General features: G+C 46.6%; 2 protein-coding genes across 4 annotated transcripts in view; one reads left to right on the top strand and one right to left on the bottom strand.

Moving 5' to 3' along the window:
* Window positions 1-20: 20 nt before the first annotated feature.
* Window positions 21-6,971, bottom strand: RPL36A (ribosomal protein L36a). The gene is made up of 5 exons (XM_084813902.1): window positions 6,899-6,971; window positions 3,936-4,041; window positions 2,158-2,225; window positions 1,666-1,788; window positions 21-99 (listed from the first exon to the last, which is right to left on the bottom strand). Exons 1-5 carry the CDS (start codon window positions 6,959-6,961, stop codon window positions 79-81), a joined length of 381 nt encoding a protein of 126 aa, XP_084670028.1. The 5' UTR covers window positions 6,962-6,971; the 3' UTR covers window positions 21-78.
* Window positions 6,972-7,117: 146 nt separating this feature from the next.
* The window catches only part of BTK (Bruton tyrosine kinase), a 38,692-nt gene continuing 25,407 nt past the window's right edge, over window positions 7,118-20,402 (top strand). The window contains exons 1-7 of one of the 3 annotated variants that reach the window (XM_084813880.1): window positions 7,118-8,141; window positions 8,494-8,652; window positions 12,718-12,903; window positions 14,087-14,188; window positions 14,271-14,339; window positions 15,580-15,661; window positions 19,861-19,989. In XM_084813880.1, the coding sequence (XP_084670006.1) occupies window positions 12,763-12,903; window positions 14,087-14,188; window positions 14,271-14,339; window positions 15,580-15,661; window positions 19,861-19,989 (523 nt within the window). In that variant the 5' untranslated portion in view covers window positions 7,118-8,141; window positions 8,494-8,652; window positions 12,718-12,762. Of the gene's footprint in view, window positions 8,142-8,268; window positions 8,466-8,493; window positions 8,653-11,111; window positions 11,216-12,717; window positions 12,904-14,086; window positions 14,189-14,270; window positions 14,340-15,579; window positions 15,662-19,860; window positions 19,990-20,402 lie in introns of those variants that run through there. The other 2 variants (XM_084813878.1, XM_084813879.1) reach the window with 2 other exon arrangements.

The raw sequence follows: 20,402 nt of genomic DNA, 5'->3' as shown, positions 1-20,402 counted from the left end.
AAAGAAGAATCTGCAACAGGTTAAGTGTGTTCTGATAAGATTTTAATTGTTTCCATGCCAAAGAACAAAGACGGATGTCTAGAACTGGATAACTTGGCCCTGTAGAAGAGAGAACACAAACTAAGTATATGCCATAGCAACTGAAAAAGCTTAACCTGGTAGTTTCTCAAGTTTTCAAGAGGAGCTTAGCCAGCTGCCATCAGCTGAACTGGAACCACCCTGAGAAGACTCAAGGCTAGGGATGTCTAAGAATTCTGCCACAGATCTCGGTGAGGCCGAATGCCAGTGCATTCGGCCCCCTGAACTCCATGGCAGAACAGCCTGCCACCCCCCCCCCGCAGATCCCGCCCGGGATGAGACTTACCTGGGGCAGATGTTCCGGACAGAGGCAGCTCCAGCAGCAGCTGGTCTTCTGACCAGCTGCTGCTGCCACCACCATTTGCAGTCTGTTGTTGTTTTTCCCCCATTTGTGATAGGCTATGTAAAGACTTCTGTAGTCTATCACATCTGGGTTAAAAAAAAAACCCACGTACGCATATGGCAGCAGCTACTGCCACTGCCATTTGCGTTCCTTATTTTTGGCCGTCTTAGTCTATGTAAATATTTACGTAGACTAAGACGGCGAAAATAAGGAACGCAAATGGCAGCCATAGCCACTGCCATTTGTGTAAGCTTTTTTAAAAAACCCAGACATGATAGGCTACGTAAGTCTTTACATAGCCTATCGCAGCTGAATACAGGGACACAAATGGCAGCAGCTACAGCTGCCGCCATTTGCGTCCCTGCTAGCCAGCAACTGGATGTCTGGCTGCTGGTGGAGCCGGCCAGCAGCTCTGCAGAATCCCCGCAGAGCGGAGCTGGCAGGCCAGGATTCCGGGGGGAGGGACGGAGCGCCTCCCCTCCCCAGCAGAACCTGGTGGAGCCAGGTAAGCGGGGTTTTGTACACCCCTACTCAAGACACACATAGCAAGTGATTTCAAACCTGCATAATTATCATGGCTCCCCCATAAGGGATAGGAAAAATCTTGTTCTACAAGGAGTCTACAGCCCTCTTACTGAACTCACAGCATCCCTACAAAAATTTAAAAGCACTTTGGGAAAACTTTGGTGTTTAGCTCTGCCACAGGACAGCCCTGGACAAACTCACCTGGGTGGTATGTAGGCCTTCCTTATGCACCTATTCTTCCAATGACTTGTCTGCACCAACCACCTTTTGCCATTCATCTGGGACTCCAAATGGGAGCAACTATTTCCTAGTCACCCAACCCACCCAGTTAGGCAAACAACAGGTATGATCTTTAAAGTGACCCTAAAGCAGGGATGGGGAACCTCTGGCCAGGGGAACCTCCTTGGATTCCTCCACAGGCAGAGCTTGGTGTTCTCTGTACCTGCTGATCTCTGTACTGAGGTACCCCCGAAGACTGCGGGTGGTGCAGGACTTAGCACTTGGAGGTGCTCCTCCCAGCACCAGCCAAGACCATTCATGCACATACCCCCATAGGTTGAGGCTGCTTTGTACATGCTGAGCCTTCCTGCAACAGGGAGGAATTGGTCCTGGTGACCCACTCTGGGTCGGGGCAACTTCACCTGTGCTGCATTGTCTTGTGTTACTGGCTAAAGGATGGCTGACTACAGCACATAATACAGCTGAGTTCAGGGTTGTACCTTTCTCTTCTTGTCTCCTCCCAGTTCAAAGTGCTTGCACCTCTTAATGGCCAACATCCTCTTTGATCTGCAGTTGGGCTCCACACACTCCAGCCTCAGCACAATCTTCTTTGTGGTCTTTGCCTGGAACACAAAGGATGTTGCATGCCCCGATTTAGGCAAACTTCCACCAACTTTTGCCTTCTCTCCCCACAACTACGGCAAGGCAGAAACAGGAGCAGAGAAATGAAAACTAAACTTTTGAGGCAAGCAGCCAGATTGGACTTGTGTGAAGGAGAAAAAGCTGGGGACTTGTTTACAGGAAGCTTTTGGAAATTCTTTCGCAACTTGGAGGGTATGGTCAACACTTGCACTGAGTCCCACAAAGAATGAGGATCAGGTTCTGCAGGTCCTGACATTCATTCCTCAGTCCAGCCTACAACAAAACATCCCCTGGGTTGCCTCTCACCACAAGCACACTCAGCTTCAAGTTGCGCTGCTGGGCAGGCTTACCTTTTTGCGAAAGATAGGCTTTGTCTGACCACCATAGCCACTCTGTTTGCGATCATATCGCCGCTTTCCTAAAGGAAACAAATTAATTTTTCAGATAGAAGTTGTCTGCTTGAAACACACACCCTAGTCACCATGGAACACATGGGACCAACCTTCTTTGCCACACAGTAGCTTGGTTATCTGTACAACATGCAATTTTGTTTTGCCACACACATTAATCTGTGTGGTAACGGAGTTTCCCAACCCATCTTTCCCATGTTGTAAGGCTTCCCCACATTTCCCATGTGGTTGGATGCTCATCTTTATTAATGATCCATGGCTGGTGATTGGGGGGTAGGTTGGGGAGGTGGAAGATCTCCCCAACTTACGAGAATTTATAGCTTAGTGTCCTTTAAGGAACAGCTTGTCCCCCTTGCTTTCCCCCCATGGTATTCAGGTTTCACAATCCCATATATTTCTCTACTTCACAAAGCATTTTGTTCTAAATCTCCCTTTTATGTTTTGGAGGGGGCAAGGGCTTTTTCTTTACTAAAAACTGAAGTGTTGTACAATAAGGGTGTTGGATGGGTGTATGTGTGTACATACATATTTAATCTTGATATTTTACATGTGAAGCGAACTGGCAAAAAGTTGGGGAGTGCTCATTTTATTTTTCATTTTATAGAAGTAGTGCACACAGATGCCCTGCTAAAAAAGGGCAAAATCCATTCAGTAAAATGCTTAAAAAAATACTGCACATATATTTGGAAACCAATGCAAACACCATTATCAATATGAGTGTTTAAAGAGCATGAATAAAAGCTGTTTGCTTTTATAAACAGGACCAAGAAGCAGTGACAAAATGGTGCAGAAGTGCATGGAGGGTAAAGGAGAACATACTAACTCCATAACAGAACACCTTAGTAATTAAGAACATAAGAAGAGCCATGCTGGATCAGACCAAGGGTCCATCTAGTCCAGCATTCTGTTCACACAGTGGCCAACCAGCTGTCAATCAGGAACCCACAAGCAGGGCATGAGCACAGCAGCACCCTCCCACCCATGTTCCCTGGCAACTGGTGCACATAGGCTCATTGCCTCTGGTACTGGAGGTAGCACATAGCCATCAAGACTAGTAGCCATTGACAGCCTCATCCTCCAGGAATTTGCCTAACTCCCTTTTAAAGCCATCCAAACTGGTGGCCATCACTACTTGTAGTAACGAATTCCACAGTTGAACTATGTGCTGTGTAAAGTACTTCTTTTTATCTGTCCTGAACCTCCCACCAATCAGCTTAATAGGATCACCCCAGGTTCTAGTATTTTGAGAGAGGGAGAAAGATGTCTCCCTATCCACATTCTCCACCCCATGCATCATTTTGTACACCTCTATCATGTCTCCCCTTACCCTCCTTTTTTCCAAGCTGAACAAAGCCAGCTGTTGTAGCCTTCTCTCATAGAGGAGATGCTCCAGCCCCTGTATCATTTTAGTTGCCTTTCTCTGCAACTAAATTAGCGGTGGAGCAACTGCAACATTGGAACCCTACAAGGCGAGCCATGGTTGCCTGCACTGTAGCACCTTAGCACACATTTAAGAAGGGGGCCAACCTCATGGTTTTATCTAGTGCAATGATCAACTCATCCCATATTTCTTTAAATTAATAAGATGTGCCCAAGAAACATTTTGCAAATGGCAATGTGAGTTTCCAATAACCAACCCAATTGCTTGGCAAGTTCCTCTACAATCTTTCAGGTATCCTCTTTGCGATCCACAGAGAAGCAGAAGTTCTGTAACTTACCCTGCGCGTACAAAGATTCTTTGCCCTTCTTGTACTGGGTTACTTTGTGGGGCTGGTGCTTGCCACACTTCTTGCAATAAGTCCTGCGGGTTTTGGGGACGTTCACCTAGCAAAGAAGTCAGTTTTACAGCAGTGAAGATGTCTCCTCGGCCTTTCAGGCAAAACTGTGCTTACAGCCTAGCTCCTGGGTAACCACCAGCGTGCAGAAGGGCCCAGGTTCAATCCCAGGGCATCACCAGGAAAAAAGGGCCTCAAGCTGGGATAGAGTTTCTGCCTGAGCCCTTGGAGAGTCAGTACCAGTAAGAGAAAGCCGTACTGGGCTGGCTGGTATAAGACAACTTCCTACATCCCATACTACTACTTTGTATTTGTTTAGCAGACCCTTCCCAATCTGGTACTCTCCATTGTTTTGCACTGCAACTCCCATCATTCTCTGCCAGGGAAATGATGGAAGTTGCAATCTAATACATCTGGAGAACACCAGGTTGGGGAAGGCTGGTTTAGCACTTTCAAAGGTTCTGAGCATTTCACCTACATTATCCAGGGTTTTCCCAGTTCAAAGCTCAGTCTCTTAGCCAGTTCTCATCTAGGTCTGTTCCCTTCTAGAACTGGGACTGTCCAAACACCACAGCCACACAGTCATGCAAAAACAAAGTGAGCAACTTTGATGCAAAGATATGACAGCTGATGAGCACGTAACAATTGCAGCTTGACAAACTCATTACACAGCTTGACAAACTCATTACACAGAGGGAACACACCAGTTCACATTCTCTCAGAATAGGGGTCAGTTCCTATACAATCTGTATAATCAAATGGTGCAAGTTTTAAGAGAGCCAACATAGAATAATGTCTAAAAGATCAAGCTGCGATCCACAAGACCCCAGACCACTGCCATAACCTCGCTATATCCGTCCTGTATTTAACCACTTGCCTAGTGGCCACTGGCAACGAGGAATTCCATGCTGATGAAGGAAGGATAGTGAGAGCTGTCCCTCCTTCACCAGCCCACTCAGCTCCAGTACTGGCTGCAGAGGAAAGGGGAGGCACCCCTCTTAGAAGTAAAAAAACAGGCAAATACATTATTTTGGCAAACTAGTAACATTTAGCAGTTTAGTAATAAGGCTGGACTACACTGGTTAGGCAAGCCACTACCTCTCAGCACCCCGAGAATGCTAATACTGTACATAACACACTTTGAACACTCTTAGTTAGATCACTGCTAGCCATGCTTCTGGACTGTAGCACTTCAAACGATAATTGCATGCCCCTACATACAGAAAATTAACTTGTCAGGGTAAAGGCTACCTTTTCCCACCAGCATGCTATTTTTCTACCCAAGGGAGTAGAAAATTCCAATCATGCAATCCCCACTTGAAGTAGCACAGCTTGACTTTACTGATAACTGCCCCTCAGCCCTGTCCTAAGCTAGTCAGCAGACTACCTCACAGGGCTATTTTAGCAACTGGAAGTGCTTTATTTATCTAAAAGCCAGTTATCAACATTTTGTCACATTCTAAGGAAGACCAAGAAACAGATTCCAGGATGAGGCTATGAAACAGATTTCCAGTAACTGGAAGGGAAGCAATTTATCCCCCACCCCAAATGACTGTCTCCCTTATAAGTGAATGGTTGCCACTCATTCTCATGGGATACAGGCAAATACTGCATTTGGAGGCTAATGCGATGGGGACAAAATCTGCCCTCATGGGTGGGTGTGAGAAAGAGAGCGCTCCTCTCCCTTGCAGTACACAAGCCCTCCATTCTTGCCTCATAAAAAGCACAGAAAGTTGTATTGGTCCATCAGAAAAATCCCCAGACAGGCAATAACTTTATTAGGACCAACTGAACCATCACAAGAGTAGGCAAGCTTTTAAGTTCACAAAACTCACCTCCCTGCGATACTGACAGGTGTTTTATTAGTAAGCCTTAAATACCAGTGATGAGGGGAAATATTAAGAACTGCAGAGCATTTTCCACACTGGAACACACCAGCAGTTACCATGTATAAAATGCATGCAAAAGATGAAATGTCCATTAAGAGTTATGAAAGCCTGCAAGACCCTGGTCTCAGCAGTCCACAATGCTTCATAGACCCGGAAATTATTGTTTTTGGTGTAGGGGGAGAAAGCAGTCTTATAAATGGTGCCAGCTTGCAGCTTGAAAACAATGTGCACAGAAAGCAAGGTCTGGAATCAAACTGACAGCAAGCAGCTACAGCAACTCAAACTGTGCGTGGAGACTCACAGGATGGAATGCTGCTCTAGACAAAAACATAACATGAAATCCCTGCACATGGAAAACTAGCATTTCAGGGAGAAGGCCGAGTTAGAACCCTTCCCCTTGGCATTCTAGCTTTCTATGGGCAATTAAAAAAACCTGTACGGAGAAGCATGCCAAGGTACGAGCCTCTGCCCGCAGTCTGAACCAGGTTTACTGACAATGGCACGAGTTTATTGTTTAGCGACAACTCGTTTACTTTTTTTTTACCCCACTCTTCAGCCAAAATGGCTTGCAGATTATTGAAAAACAAGGCGGTCTCCACCCTCTGATTTCTAAAATTACACGTTCTAAAGGGAAAACGGGAAGGAGAGGGAGTAGAAAAACGAGAAAACTCAGCAATTAAACGTTGCGAAGCTCTTGCAAGGACCAGCTGGTTGGAAACCACACTGAGAACTAGGCCTAAATGTGGACAGCGCTGCAGACAGAGTCTCATTCATCGGAGGGTCGAGGGACAAAGACAAACAAGGAAAAGAGGCCTAGCTGCCCTCCTCCCACCATGCCCCGTCCTGGCCTTGCCAAGCTTGGCCGGCCTAGTCCACCTCCATTCTCTCCACGACCCAGTAAGTACCCAACCAGACCCCCACCGCCGTGTCGGCCGACCCTCGACGCTTCTCTGAGCTCCACCCCCGTCCCCTGCCCTCAGCCCCCGCGGAGGATGGCTCCGGATTGCACCAACTCACCATCTTGCCAGCGTCGGCGACGCCTAGAGAAAGAGCTTCTGCCCGAAGGCGGAAGTGAATCATACGCAGGAACAGAGGAAAAAGGGCAGCCGGGAGGCTAGAGCGTCGTTTTCGTGGTCACCATAGAGTTCTTGGAGGGGGGTGGTGGAAATAAACGAACCGCGCCCGCCACCTACTGGAGAGGAGAGGAGAGGGCGTTGGCGAAGCGCGCGCTCCTTTGCACGCGTGTCACGTGGGAACGACGAGCCCCGGGGGCGCGGTGAAGGCGCGCTGCGCGAGTGCAGCGCAAAGGGGGACGCATTTTGCCGAGCGCAGCTTTTCGTGCCGCAGCTGCTGGAATATTTCCCCCTTTGCACGTGCTTCCCCCCCCCCCCCGTTTTCAATTTAACAATGTTTATCAGAAAGAAAGCAGACCTTGAACTCCTCCTCACTACGGTGCAGTGCTCAAAAAGAGGAAGCCTCTAGCTTTGCAACGCCGGGGACTTTTTCTTTGCAGATCACATGCACCTTGAGGCTCACCCTTGCGAGGGCTGCCCCTCAGCCCTGATCTCTCTCCAGCCCCCGGCTGTCTGCGCTCTGTCTAAACCAAGTAGCTACTTAGTCAACAGAGAGACCCCCAGAGAACAGTGTTACTTAGAAAAGATGCTTTTTTTTAAGCTGGAGTTCATCTCGGATGTGTGGGGCAGGCTGTAGTTAAACTGAACACACAATGAGGAATGGATAGTCTGCATATGCTCAGAGGCATTCTTACTTCATATTTTACGAGGCTCTAGCACAGGGCTTAAGCCTCAGCAGGCCAATGCGCCCTGCTCAAGCCTTATTTGCCCCCACATCCACAGGGTTCATCTTAGATAATGCCCCTTCTTCAGGCTGTTCTGCTTTATACTGGCAGCAGCTGCCTTGGGCTCTTTTGCAACTTCGTTATTCCATTTTTTAAAAAAAAAATTGGGCCAATGGGGTTGGGGCAGAAGCAGCAAGTCTTTGAGCTTCACAGGACGCTTCAGTAGGCTGACCCTGCTTGATGAAGAATTCTGTGAAACACCGCCAAAATTGGCCCAAGGAAAAGATGGTTGACTCACTCTGTATCTCCTTCCGCTTGTCTATCATTCTGCCTCTCTGTCTGCCCACAAATCTAATCTGCATCCAAATCTAACTCTTCCCAGTCCCTTCTCTCTCTCCTTGCTCTGCAGACAAGACCTCCTGGCTTTTATCAGGAACGGCTGCTTGGGGTCCCCTCCCGAAGGTAGGACCCCACTCTCTTGTACTAGGACTGAGAGTGGCATCATGTTGGTTGAAAGGAAACTCAGACAGTTTGGTCAGAAACTCAGAAAAGGGGAACTGAAAGGGTGGGGTTAGCTCCGGATGACAGTCTTTCCCTGCAGTTCAACGCAGCTCTTCGGACAGGTCTCCTGTGGCTGCCATCACCTACCCCCAGCCGTTCAAATATTATAAAAACCATCCCATCTACGTGCTGGTGGTTCCAGAGTCCGAGGGCATCCAACGGAAGCCTGTAACAGAAGCCAAGAGCAGTGCCTGGGTGTGGAAAAGGTGGAACCAGAGTTAACCAGTGAGTCTCTTTTCTTGTTTCTTTTCAGGATGGGCCAACCCTAGAATTAACAGGGCCGTTAAAGAAAAAGACGCTCTGGGTTATGAGAGGGAAAATGGAAGTAATGAAAACCGAGATTGCGTCGTTCTACTCTGGAACTGAGTGGCCATTCTTGGCACAATGACCTTATGTGGCAGTGCTAATAGCGGTATGGATACGTGCTGTACAATTAAATTATAGGCTGGGCAAAGTCTCCTATCTGCTCTGCTCAGGAATGTTCCTTGATCTACATACCTGCTGCTTGCAGTGGCTCCCAGTACCGAAATCCTGGACGTTTCCTTAAGGGTCTCAATCTGTGCACTTTTACATGTGCGCACACATGCAGCAATCTGAGGAAAACAAGTGGGAACTACAACAAAATTTTGCAGTTCCAGTCAGCCATCATGCCCGCCTCCAGGATACTCCATTCCCACCCTAATTTCCATTCCCCTTTCCCCCCCAAATATCAGTCAGCATTTCATGGCCACAGAGCATGTTCAGTCCTTACAGAGCTGTGTTGGTGTGTCTTTCCCCCCCCCTTAGGTTTTTCTTCCCCCTAAACATTTTTTCTACTTCTGCAAATCTCAGCGTACCCTTCCACCACCACCACCACCACCACCCAGCCTGCTGATAGTTCCCTCGTGTGTGGATGGTGCCATTTGGCTCCATAAACATCGGCACGCACACCCTGGATATCAGAAATAAAGGGAATGATGGCATCAGGACTGCCGGTCGCCATCACAAGAAAGAGTGCATAGAGTCCAGACTCTTTCTTTCTTTCTTTCTTTCTTTCTTTCTTTCTTTCTTTCTTTCTTTCTTGTTTATACCAATGTTTTAAAAATAGTGCATAAAAAACAAAGTCATAGTAATCTGTTTAAGCACCTTCTATACATGAATTTCTTCCAAAAATATAGAGCATTATGATTATGGGCAGGATTATGGCTGTTGTAGAAAGCAGAGCTGGGGATTTATAGGCAATTAATAGAAGTGTTGCTGATTAGAATAGTTTTATTCCACATTGGAATAATAAATGCAAGCATACTTAAGATTTGCATGGCGCTTTCAAGTGTCCGAAGTGTTTCACAGGCATCATCTAATTGTAAATCCTACAACGCTCCTGTAAGGTAAGGCATCATTATTAACCCCATATTGCAGAAGGGGGGACTGAGGCTGTCTAACGCGTTCATGTGGTGGTGAGATTCAAACCAAGGACTTCCTAATTTGTAGCTCACTTTCTTAGCCACAACACTTCATCACCTCTCATGTTAGATCGGAGGTGCTATGCTTATTGCCCCTCTGGGGATACAACAACATGACCCACTATTTCTAAATCCTGCTCCTGTTTTGTTGAATACCTGTCTTATGATAAGTTCTGGAGAACCCAAAGGCTTGTTCACGACTGTGACATTTTGCTTGGTCCTATAATCAAGGGATTATCACATACACTCAAACAACAAACAACAAAGATAGCTGTATTGTGTGGAAAAACAACAACTCCAAAATCCACAGTTGGGCTGCTGTGGATTTTGGAATTTAAAAAAAAAAACAACTTCTTGAGCATTCAGCCTGAGGTAGAGTCCTGTGTAACTCAAAAGTTTGCACGTTGCTTTTTGAACATTGATGGGACCTAATGCAGGGATTTCTTTCCTATTTTTGTGCTAGTGAGCTCCCTAATTCTAATGAAGATAATAACTGAGTGCATCCTCTTGCTGAGAGGGCCTCATCTTATCTAAAATCCCCACATTTCACGCTGGCAAGGAACCTTATCAAAACCTCAGAGAGATAAGACAGATACGCTGCTCCCTTTGAGCAGCTGATGTTTTCTCTTGCACGAGATTGGAGCTGGCCCCAACTGCAGCACACACAACTCAAGTGGCAACTTTAGCCCCTGTCATGGCAGGGAGGGGGAGCGGAAGGGGAGATAAATAAATTTTCCCTACTGTTGGATCCCCTCCTTTCCCCAGGAAAGAGAGAGGGAGGCAGGCAAAGCCCACCTCAGTTGCCTGCTCCAGCTGGACCAGGGGTATTGAACTTCAGGTCCTTGGGGCCAACTCCAGCTCTCCTCAGATTCCAATCCAGCCCTCTGGGTTTTCCCCTGCCCGGCATTCATAGGAAACAAAATTGGCAGTGGCTGTAAGCCCTAATTTTGCTTTGAAGCGATGCCAGTGGCCAGTAAGAAAAATTTTAATAACAAAAAAAAGTGGGAGGAGTAGGGCATCTGGGCATGCACCAAGAACGGTGTCCGGGGACAATACTGGGATAGACAGGGCTGGCCCAAGGTGTCTTGATTTATGGGATCCTGATTAAATTAGGTCCTAGTCAAATGAGATTTGTGAGTGCTGAAGTGAGACAAATCACAAATGGATCAGTTTAACATTTTATTAAGTACATGAAGATGATATATGGAGGCAGAATGAGTATTCAAATAAAGCTCATGTCCCTTCAGGTGATAAAGGAGGCACTTTTACTGCAGCTGATAAGTATATCTGGGTCCCCAAGATATACAGGACACTCCCCTCAGGACCAGCAAAAGTTCTCCAGGCTGGCTGTGCTATTCCCCCTGGGAGTGAGACCAAATTGGGTTGCTTTGTTCTCCAGCTTATATAGCCCTCTCCCATATTCTCGAAGGTTTTCGAAGCATCCCAGCCTGGGAAATTAATTGCCTTTCCACAGAGAGCGAGAGGCCCCAACATTCCTAGTTAGGATGGACAGCCTTCCAGCTCACGGGTGAGGTAAGACACTGCTCCCTTTCTCAGAGGGGTGAGGGAACCAGGCATATGTACAGTTGTTGACATATGGAGCTGCACTTGCTTGGTACCAATTAAAAGTATGTGAACCCTGTAGAAGCTGCCCATCAAGGGGCCTACCTTTGTTAGCGAAAGCCTGCTGAAATCTACTGACTGTGTTAGGCTACACAGGTCTCTATGCATTCAGGACACAACTGTGGGAGCTCGCTAAACCTCCTCGCCAGTTCTTCTGGTATCAAGTCCACTACACAAGGCATTTTGCTTCCTGAGGTGAAGAACAAGATGGCACCCCCTCCCATTCCAAATGCAAAAGCCCGTGGGGCTGGCAGATGAATCTGTCTTCAACACTGAGGATGGGCCGGCATCCACCACCACACCTGAAGGCAGCAGGCTAACTTAGGGGGCACAGAGCAGGCTGTATGGCACACAAGTCTTTCCTCCAACAGCTTGCTGCCACCTCCCAGCATCTTGCGCCTGAGGCAAATGCCTCACTCTGCCTAATGGTGTGGCCAGCCCTGGGGATAGATAGTCTGATGCAGTGTAAGGAAAGTTCATATGCCCATTATTTGCTTCATTTTCATAATCTATTCCACTTTAGTTAGCTACAGAGAGGAGGAAAGAGCTATGAAAGATGCTGAAGCCACTCCACTTCTCTCACCCGTGGAAACAGTAGCCTTAAGGACTAGATACTTTAAACAAAATTAAAGCTGAGAGTTTTCAGGATCCTGAATTCTGCACACATTATGTATCTGCGCGGTGCAAATGCAAGATGCATAAGCCCTGGATACTCTGTATATTTCTGGCTGTGCACAGTACTGAGGAATCAGGTGCACAGGTGGCAATTTGAACGTTGTGCTCTGAAGCATACGGACACCATCCACTGGGACTTTCTTCATTGCCTGTCCTATCAAAAGGAAAGGGAAGCTCAAAACACAGCTGGTTTCTGGAATAAGGAATCTCAGCCAGAATCCATAATACAGGGCATTTATGCCGCTCCTGCTCCACTGCAGTAGCCCCACACCTCTGAAATGGTTGCCATCGTGGTTTTGTCTGACGCCATCATTGCAGGCTTTTAGGAAGACCCTGGAGATGTACTTGTTTCCTTTGGCCTTCCCCTGATTAGGTTTTACCGGACTGCTTTGGTTTGTAGCTGCAGTTGTGCTGTAGGTTTTTAGTACTGTCTAGACAGATGTTTTTATTGCTAGTGTTTGCTGTTTTTATGAAATTTGTGCTGTTTTATTACTGTAGCGATCTGTTTGATTGTTCTAAGCCATCTTGGGAGAACTCTTGCCCTGAAAAGCAGCCTAGATATGTTTAGCATCCTGAATATCTTCTGTTTTGAAAGCAAGCAAGCTAGCTTTGGGTAGCTAACAGAGCAAATCACCTATGGATGTTTACTCATAAGTAACTCCTATTGTTCAATGGGGCTTACTCGCTTGTAAGTGTGTTTATGATGGCAGCCACCTTAAATCTCATTATGTTGGCAGCGGCAGACCAGCGAATACGCCGCGGAGGAGGAGGAAGAGAGAGCCATGTCGAATGTTATCCTGGAGAGCATCTTTCTGAAGCGCTCTCAGCAGAAGAAAAAGACTTCTCCCCTCAACTTTAAGAAGCGCCTCTTTCTGCTGACACAGAACAAACTCTCGTACTATGAGTATGACTTTGAGCGTGGGGTGAGTCCGGGAGAGAGAGAGTGTGTGCCAAAGTGTGGGCTCCACACCAGAAGAGTCTGGCGCTAGCTGGCTGTAACACAGAGGTGGGCAACTTCCAGCCCCAGAACTGCATACAGCCCTAATTTCAAAAGAGTTTGGGAGTGCGGCTTCTCCTTGATTGGCCCACCGGGTCACTGAGGTCGTCAGATGGTTCTGAATGGAATTGAGGTCCATTTACAACAAGGGTGTCCGCCTCTGGAATGCGGCCTCCCTAGAGCTTCTTCAAAACTGAATGCACCCCTCACACGGAAAGCGGTTTTCTGACCCTAGTTTAGGGGCAATCCCTCAAGGGCCTCATATTAGCAGTGAGCCCAGAGCCTAAAGCGGAAGGAGTGACTTCCTTTTCTCCTCCAGCCCAGCCGGCTGCCAGGGGAGGGATGGATTGCTCTTGCCAGAGGTCTGAACTGATCACTTGCAGAGGGCATTTATTTATTTGTTTGTTTGTTTGTTTTATTGACAAAACTTATAAACTGCTCTATATCTTTAAAAAGAGGGGGAGAGAGAGAGAGAGATTGGTGCTTAAGCAATGGACAGTTTTTTTTTTTTTAAAGGAATCAAAATAGAAAGAATAAAAACATTTAAAATCAAGTTATACCAATGCAACCGACATTCAGGAAAAGCTGGTTTAAATAAACATGTCTTTAGCAGTTGCTGAAAACAAAGCAATGTTCCTAAGGAGGCTTCTGCGGTGCGCGTGCAGCACACGCAGATGCAGACGTGCATTGCAACACTTATTGAAGAGCTGCACTGCACATCTTTCGACTCAGCAACACATGTTCTTTAGCAAGGTCACTAGTAGCTGTGTGACTAGTGGTGGATCAAAGCCATGGTGTAAAGCAGTGGTGGACAGCTCGCATGCCATCTGCTGAAAATGTCTCCCTGGGCTTTTTTGTGGCCCCTACTGCCCCATCGCTGCCAGCAAAAAAAAAAGTGGCGGTTTGCAGCGCTCCTCGAAAGTCACGGCTTTCTTGTTGCCGCTGCACTGCCAATTTCCGTGGCAAAATCGGCCGTGCGGTGGCAGCCATTTCAGTGGTGGCAAGGAGGGGTGCTAGCCCCGGTTGGTGTGTTCCATGGGAGGAGAATTGGCCCCCACTCCCGCCAAAGTTGCCCAGCCCTTGTTTAAAGAATTCCCATGTCCTTGCAGCGCCGAGGAAGTAAGAAGGGCTCTGTGGATGTTGAGAAAATCACCTGTGTGGAGATCGTGGCTCCAGAGAACAACCCTCCTCCAGAACGGCAGGTCCTAGTGGTAAGACATTTATCCGTCTGCATTCCAGACTGGATGTTCAGCTGCTGCAGGTGTACTCACCTTCCATCTCTTTCACACACAGAGAAAAGGAGAGGATTTAAATGAGACAGAACAGATCTCCATCATTGAGCGGTTCCCCTACCCTTTCCAGGTGAGCTCTCCTCACTCTCAGCCCTCTTGTCACAGACAGTTAGGTCATCTGGCCCAGGAGAGGGGGGGGGGGCAGTCCAAGATATTTTGTTGCCTGAGGCAGAGCAGCAAATGGTGCCCCTTATCCACCTACATCAAGGTGCATAGTACCCAAAGTTAGCTGAATTATTTTGGTACATGATGCAGAAAATGCCCTAAGCACCTCTCCCTTTCCAGTAGAAATACAATAACAACAAGGCAAATAACTAACAATTTGCTGCCTTTTTATGTCACCCAAAATTTGCTGCCTGAGGTGACTGCCTCACTCTGCCTCATGGTAGGGCCAGCCCTGGAAGGAGATGATTATGTGTTTGTTTGTACCTGTCTCTTTCTCTCTCACTCACTGGGTTGCTCTTAATGGCACCCAAAATCTACTTCTCTGAGTGGCTGCCACCCTTCCCCAGGGTAAATCCACCTGTTTACAAGTATGTGTAAAGAGGGATGGGGAGCTGGTGGGCCTGATAAACCCAGTCCAGCAGCTTCTGCCCCATGGATCTGGCCCCTCTGCCATGGAGGGAAAAGCCCTTATCTCTGATCAGCAGTTGATCGGAGATAAGTGCCTTCCCCTGCTTAGCCCTGAAAAAAGCTCCTTTTCTTAGTGCTTAGCAGGGGAAAGCAGCTGATTGCAGACAACAGCTTTTTCCTGCGTGGCAGAGGGGCAGGGCCAGGGGAGGAAGCTGCTGAGTGATTCAGTCCTCCTTCCTTCTGAGCCTTGCCCTGCTTACTTCTGAGCAGACATGCTGCTCATCTTTATTTCTGAGTAAACATGTTTCCTACTATAAATTGGGCTTTCCTGCAGATGCAGGAAAATACCAGCACATTGTAGCTTAAAGTTCTTGCTGCCAGTAACTCAGCCTTAAGAGGGGCAGTTCAACCTTTTAGAATGGGGTGGGGGAGCTGTACAAAAGCCAGGAAGCCAGCAAACATTGGGGTGGAGGAGTCTGGGGAAGTTTGTCTAGTCCAGGGGTTCAGAAGGTCAGGCACAAATGCAGTCAGATTTGGCATTTCTGCCTAAGCTTCCGCACACCTGGATTAGACAAACGTTGAGGTCCTTCCAGCTCTGTGATTGCTCTGTCAATTATTCTCAGAGATCCTTGCAGGTAGTTTGCACGTAAAGGCGAAAGAAAGAAGTTCCCCTTCAGCATGGGGGAAAAATTCTACCTGCTGTGCATTAGTAGTACTCCTCTCTGCGTGCCTCCTAGGTGGTGTATGATGAAGGCCCTCTCTATATCTTCTCTCCCACGGAGGAGTTACGGAGCCGCTGGATTCACCAGCTGAAGACTGGTGAGTCTCTGTTTGAATGTGTAATGTTCATGTAGGAGCAGGAGATGCATGGACTAGCGGTCTGTGGAAATTCACCTGTGAGCATGCTGCACGGTTGCCAGTCTGATAGCAGAAAAAGCAGTTATTGCAGATTTCCCTCGCCTTTGTTCGTTGCCTTGAAAATTGGTTTATTAAAAGACAGGATACCTGAGAGAGTGCCTTCTCCCTTACCAAACTGCCCAGTCTCTGAGGTCATCAGAGAGCATGTTCCTGGTGGTTCCACATGGACCCATGGCCTGACTGGAGTCCAGCAGGAAGAGAGCCTTCAGTGTGGTGGCCCCCTTCCTGCCTTTGGAGGTCAGCCAGGTGTTAACATTGTGTTGCTTCCAGTGCCTCCTGAAGACATTGTTATTTTGGGAGGCCTTCCTTGAGTGACCAATTGCGGATTATGAAAACTTGGCTTGTCAGGACTCTGTTTCTCTTTCTTTCTTTCTCTCTCTCTCGATAGATAGATAGATAGATAGATAGATAGATAGATAGATAAAAACATTGTGTTTTTATTCTTTTATCCTGTCTGCTGTTCATCACTCTGAGATCTTTGGATGTGGAATAGTATAGTATACAAATATTGTTCAAAATATTTATTTACTTATTTATTTACAACAAAGAAACAAACATATGGGAGATATTAAAAATGGTCAGTGCAATTTGATGCTTGTTTACTCAGAAGTAAGTCTCACTATGTTCAGTGGGGCTTGCTCCCAGGGAAATATTTATATAAGTGTATACAGACTGTGCACACTTATCTGAGAGTAAACTCCATGGATCATATATATAGGAAAACGTACAAAGGATAGCACTGTATAAGGCTGCAATCGTATGCGCAATTACAAGGGAGTAAGTCACATTGAACATAATAAGACTTACTCCTGGGTAAACCTGCACACGGGCCAGTTTGCATGCCTGCAGTCCTTTGCAGACCCTGTCAGGGCTAAAACCCTGTTGAACAAAGTGCCATGTACTTGTAAGTAAAGAGGTATTGCAGCGTAAGCTTTCTGTAGGCAAGTGTCTTTTCTGTAGGCTCTTTTACCTCCAAGGAGCTGCAAGAAGTGACCTATATTGCAACCCACCATCCATGTATCCTAGAGTAGAGCTATTAAAGTCACTACAATCACCCTGGTGTAAGGGAGGTTGTGGAGAACAGCCAGGTAGTCCCACTTTATGCATGTTTACTTGGAAGAAAGTCTGAATGAGTTAAGAACAGCAAAGCAATGGCAGAAATACCAAAGAGCCTGGCAGAAGTTTAAACTTCATGTTCTCAAACCCCACCCTATATTTTTCTTAGCTACCCCATCAACATAATTTTGCACTGAATTGTATAATCCAGGGGTGCAGGACCTCAGGCCTAGGGGCAAAATCCAAGCTGTCAATGGGGCCCTCTGGGGCTCTGCAGAAAAGGGAGAGGAACCTCACATACGTGGGCCAAGACTGCTCTGCCTGCAGTCCCAATCTCACTCTCCAGGGTTCCCCAGATGGCCACGCCCCTTTCCCCAAACCATGCCCTCTTTCCCAGGCCACACCCCCTTTCCATTGCCTTCTAATCATTTGGTGGTTTCCAAGCTTTTGTGCATTTTTCCTCATTCTAAAAGGTTGAAATGCCTCTCCAAAAAGTAGTTACTGTCAGTAAGTGCTTTAAGCTAAAGTAACCTGATATTTTGACTCTGCCCCTTTTGCCCTTGGCCTCACCCACCAATGGAATTCTGTCCTTCCTTCCTTTATTACATTTCTATACCACCCAGTAGCCATTGCTCTCTGGGCAGTTTACAACTTGATAAAATAGAATATAAAACCTTTAACGTTCAAAAAATCAAAACAGTTTGCAGCAGTTAAAAACAATCAAGAATAAAACTACCAGGACCTGATAAAATAACTGACATTAAAAAGCCACATCACATGCTATCAAATGCCCAGGAGTAGAGGGAAAGACTTAGAGGAAAAGATTGTGCTGCAGCAGTGTAGTCCTACACATATTGACTTGGAGATAAGCCCTGCTGTATTCAGTGGGGTGTACCCCCTATGGAGATGCTGGAGAAGACTCTTACGAGTCCCCTGGACTGCAAGGAGGTCAAATCAGTCAATCCTCAAAGAAATCAACCCTGACTGCTCATTGGAAGGACAGATACTGAAGCTGAAGCTCAAATATTTTGGCCACCTAATGTGAAGAGAAAACTCTCTGGAAAAGACCCTGATGCTGGGAAAGACTGAAGGCAAAAGGAGAAGGGGATGGCAGAGGATGAGATGGCTAGATAGCATCACCGATGCAATGAATATGAACTTGAGCACGCTCCGGGAGAGAGCGCAGGACAGGAAGGCGTGGAGTGCTATGGTCCATGGGGTCACGAAGAGTCGGACACGACTGAACGCCTGAACAACAACAACCCACTATGGAAAAATGCAAAGGACATATTTCCATGGAGAAGTGTGTATCTCCAGGTATTTTTGGATTTTCAGCATTCCTGAGGATTCTGGGGGTTGAAGTCCAAAACATCTCGAGCTCTATCTTCTGCCCACCGCTGCAGCGGGGCAACTTCAGAGTAGACATGCATACCCCTGGGCTTGCTGGAATAAATATAGACTGCCTTTACACTAAGGAAAACCCCTGCAGTCCTCCCATTCTGGAGCCTTTCCGCATTTATTGCAGGCTTGCAGACAGCGACCACATGATTGCTGAGAGGGGAAGCTTTTAATTTTCAAGGTTCCATAGAATGCAATGGAACAGCCCCATCTAGTAGCTGTTTTAATCACGGAACATTCCGAGTTTAACAAATGGTTCATTAGTTCCGGATCTTTTTGTGACGAAATAAGCAGGAAATACCTCTGGATGTGCCCTGGAGGTTAACGATGTCATGAAAAGGGCCCGCAAACTTCCATGAGTGAGCAGTCTCAATAGCAGGATAAAAGCTCTGTGTGAAGGAGCCCATAGCAGCTTACATGATGAGACATGTGACCCCCTGAGAACTTATCTGAAATGGAATTTGGCCCTTGAGCTGGAAGAGGTTCAACACCCCTGGCATAATCTCTTGTAAGCTGCTTTGGGGATCTTTGAGATTGAAAGATGGAGTATACATCTTAAAATAATAATAGATTTCTCCTTAGTAAGGTGTGCATAGGATTGCACCCTTGCGGAATATTCCTATGCATGTTTACTTTAAGCTTGCCACTGGTTCCTTATTTCAAGGAATCGTTCTTTATTTATATTACCTTATTTATATTATCTTATCAAATCCAAATGTTGTTGTGTGTATAGAGTCTATGCACCGATTCAACTAAGTTTACAGAGTTAACCAGAATAGCCTCCCTGCTTCAAATATTATTTTTGAGATCCATGCACCATAACTGCAAAAAGCAACTTTAATATATTACCGGGATGGTATAGTCTAATAAAGTCAATGTTCTGATACATGTAATTTAGCGTTATAGTCTCACAATGGCCATGTTTGCATGTCACTTTCAGCCAGGAATTGTGGCTTATTAAATCACAGTGTCATGCAGCCCATTCACTCCCACTCTGTACCTCCTGCTTGCACAAGCGGGTAAACACAGCAGGAATGAGTAGCTTAGTGTTACATTCAAACCCAGGATTATGGTATATTTCACCCTAACCAGGCAGGATTCCTAAACCAAGCATAAACCCTCAGTTAAAGCTGGCTTATGATCCTGGCTTGTTTGGGCACAATAAAACCATAATCTTGAGTTTGACAACACACTTGGTCTGTTTACCCTCTTCTATAAGTGGGAGGAGCAAAGCTTGTCTGCATTGTGGTTTAATAAACCAGGATTCCTAGCTTAATGTGACATTCAAACCCAGCCCATGTATTCCGTAGGTTTAGAGCTCTTCAGGCAGCAACTGTAATTTACTTGCAAGTAACTCCTACTGTGTTCGGGGGGTCTAATTCCCAAAAGAGTTTGCTTTGCCTTCAGAGCTAAAATTAAGCCAGCAGATAAATTGTGATTGGGGCAGTTGAGTTAGCATTGTTTTTTCCTGTTCAATTTGATTGTGCTGAATTGGATCAAATTGTTACTGAATACCTGGTCTATTGCTCCCCTTGCCAAAGGGGGGACGGGCTGTAAGTGAAATTAGTGTATTGGGATGGGTAGGTTAGTACTTACTGCGCCAGGTGCTGTACAAAGACACGACCCTTCATTCCATCCTGTTGCAGTGATCTGCTACAACAGCAACCTGGTGCAGAAATATCACCCCTGCTTCTGGACTGACGGACAGTACCTCTGTTGCTACCAGACCGCGAAAATGGCCATGGGCTGCCAAATCGTCGGAGGCAGGAGTCGAAGTGAGCAGTCTTTGCCTGTCTTCTCTTTGAGCATCTCTACACCAGCCTAAAATCCTGCATTTAAAGTGGGGCTTTCTGCTTCCATTTTAAATGCAGGATCACCACTGACTCCCTTTTCACCTGCTTCCTTTCCCCCCACCCCCTTCCCCCTCCTTCTCCCCGTATCTGAGTCTTCCATTATCTTTCATTGATCTCGCTCCTCTTCTTGCTGCTTTCACTCTTGATAGCTCATTATCTGCGATCTATTTAAAAACGGAACAAAGGGCATTTAGCGCAGGAGACGCCTTGAATGATCATGGCGTCATGTGAAGAGCCTGCAAACTTCCTTGAAGGAGCAATCTCATTCACACGATAAAAGCTCAGTGTCAAGGAGCCCTTAACCTGTCTTTGCTTGCACCTCAGCCTCTGTTCTC

This window comes from Heloderma suspectum, chromosome 9 (assembly GCF_057233095.1).
Source record: "Heloderma suspectum isolate Gila_16-S chromosome 9, 16-S_ref, whole genome shotgun sequence".
Lineage (NCBI taxonomy): Eukaryota > Metazoa > Chordata > Lepidosauria > Squamata > Helodermatidae > Heloderma > Heloderma suspectum.
The sequence above is the reverse complement of the archived record's forward strand: the minus strand, read 5'-3'. Positions and strand labels throughout refer to the sequence as shown.

Excerpts from the sequence above, each read along its gene's own strand:
- RPL36A (XM_084813902.1), bottom strand. The coding sequence starts at position 6,961 with ATGATTCACTTCCGCCTTCGGGCAGAAGCTCTTTCTCTAGGCGTCGCC. Across the intron at positions 1,789-2,157 it reads AGCCTATCTTTCGCAAAAAG|GCAAAGACCACAAAGAAGAT; the intron begins GTAAGCCTGCCC and ends TTTGTGTTCCAG. Across the intron at positions 100-1,665 it reads GAGGAGACAAGAAGAGAAAG|GGCCAAGTTATCCAGTTCTA; the intron begins GTACAACCCTGA and ends TCTCTTCTACAG.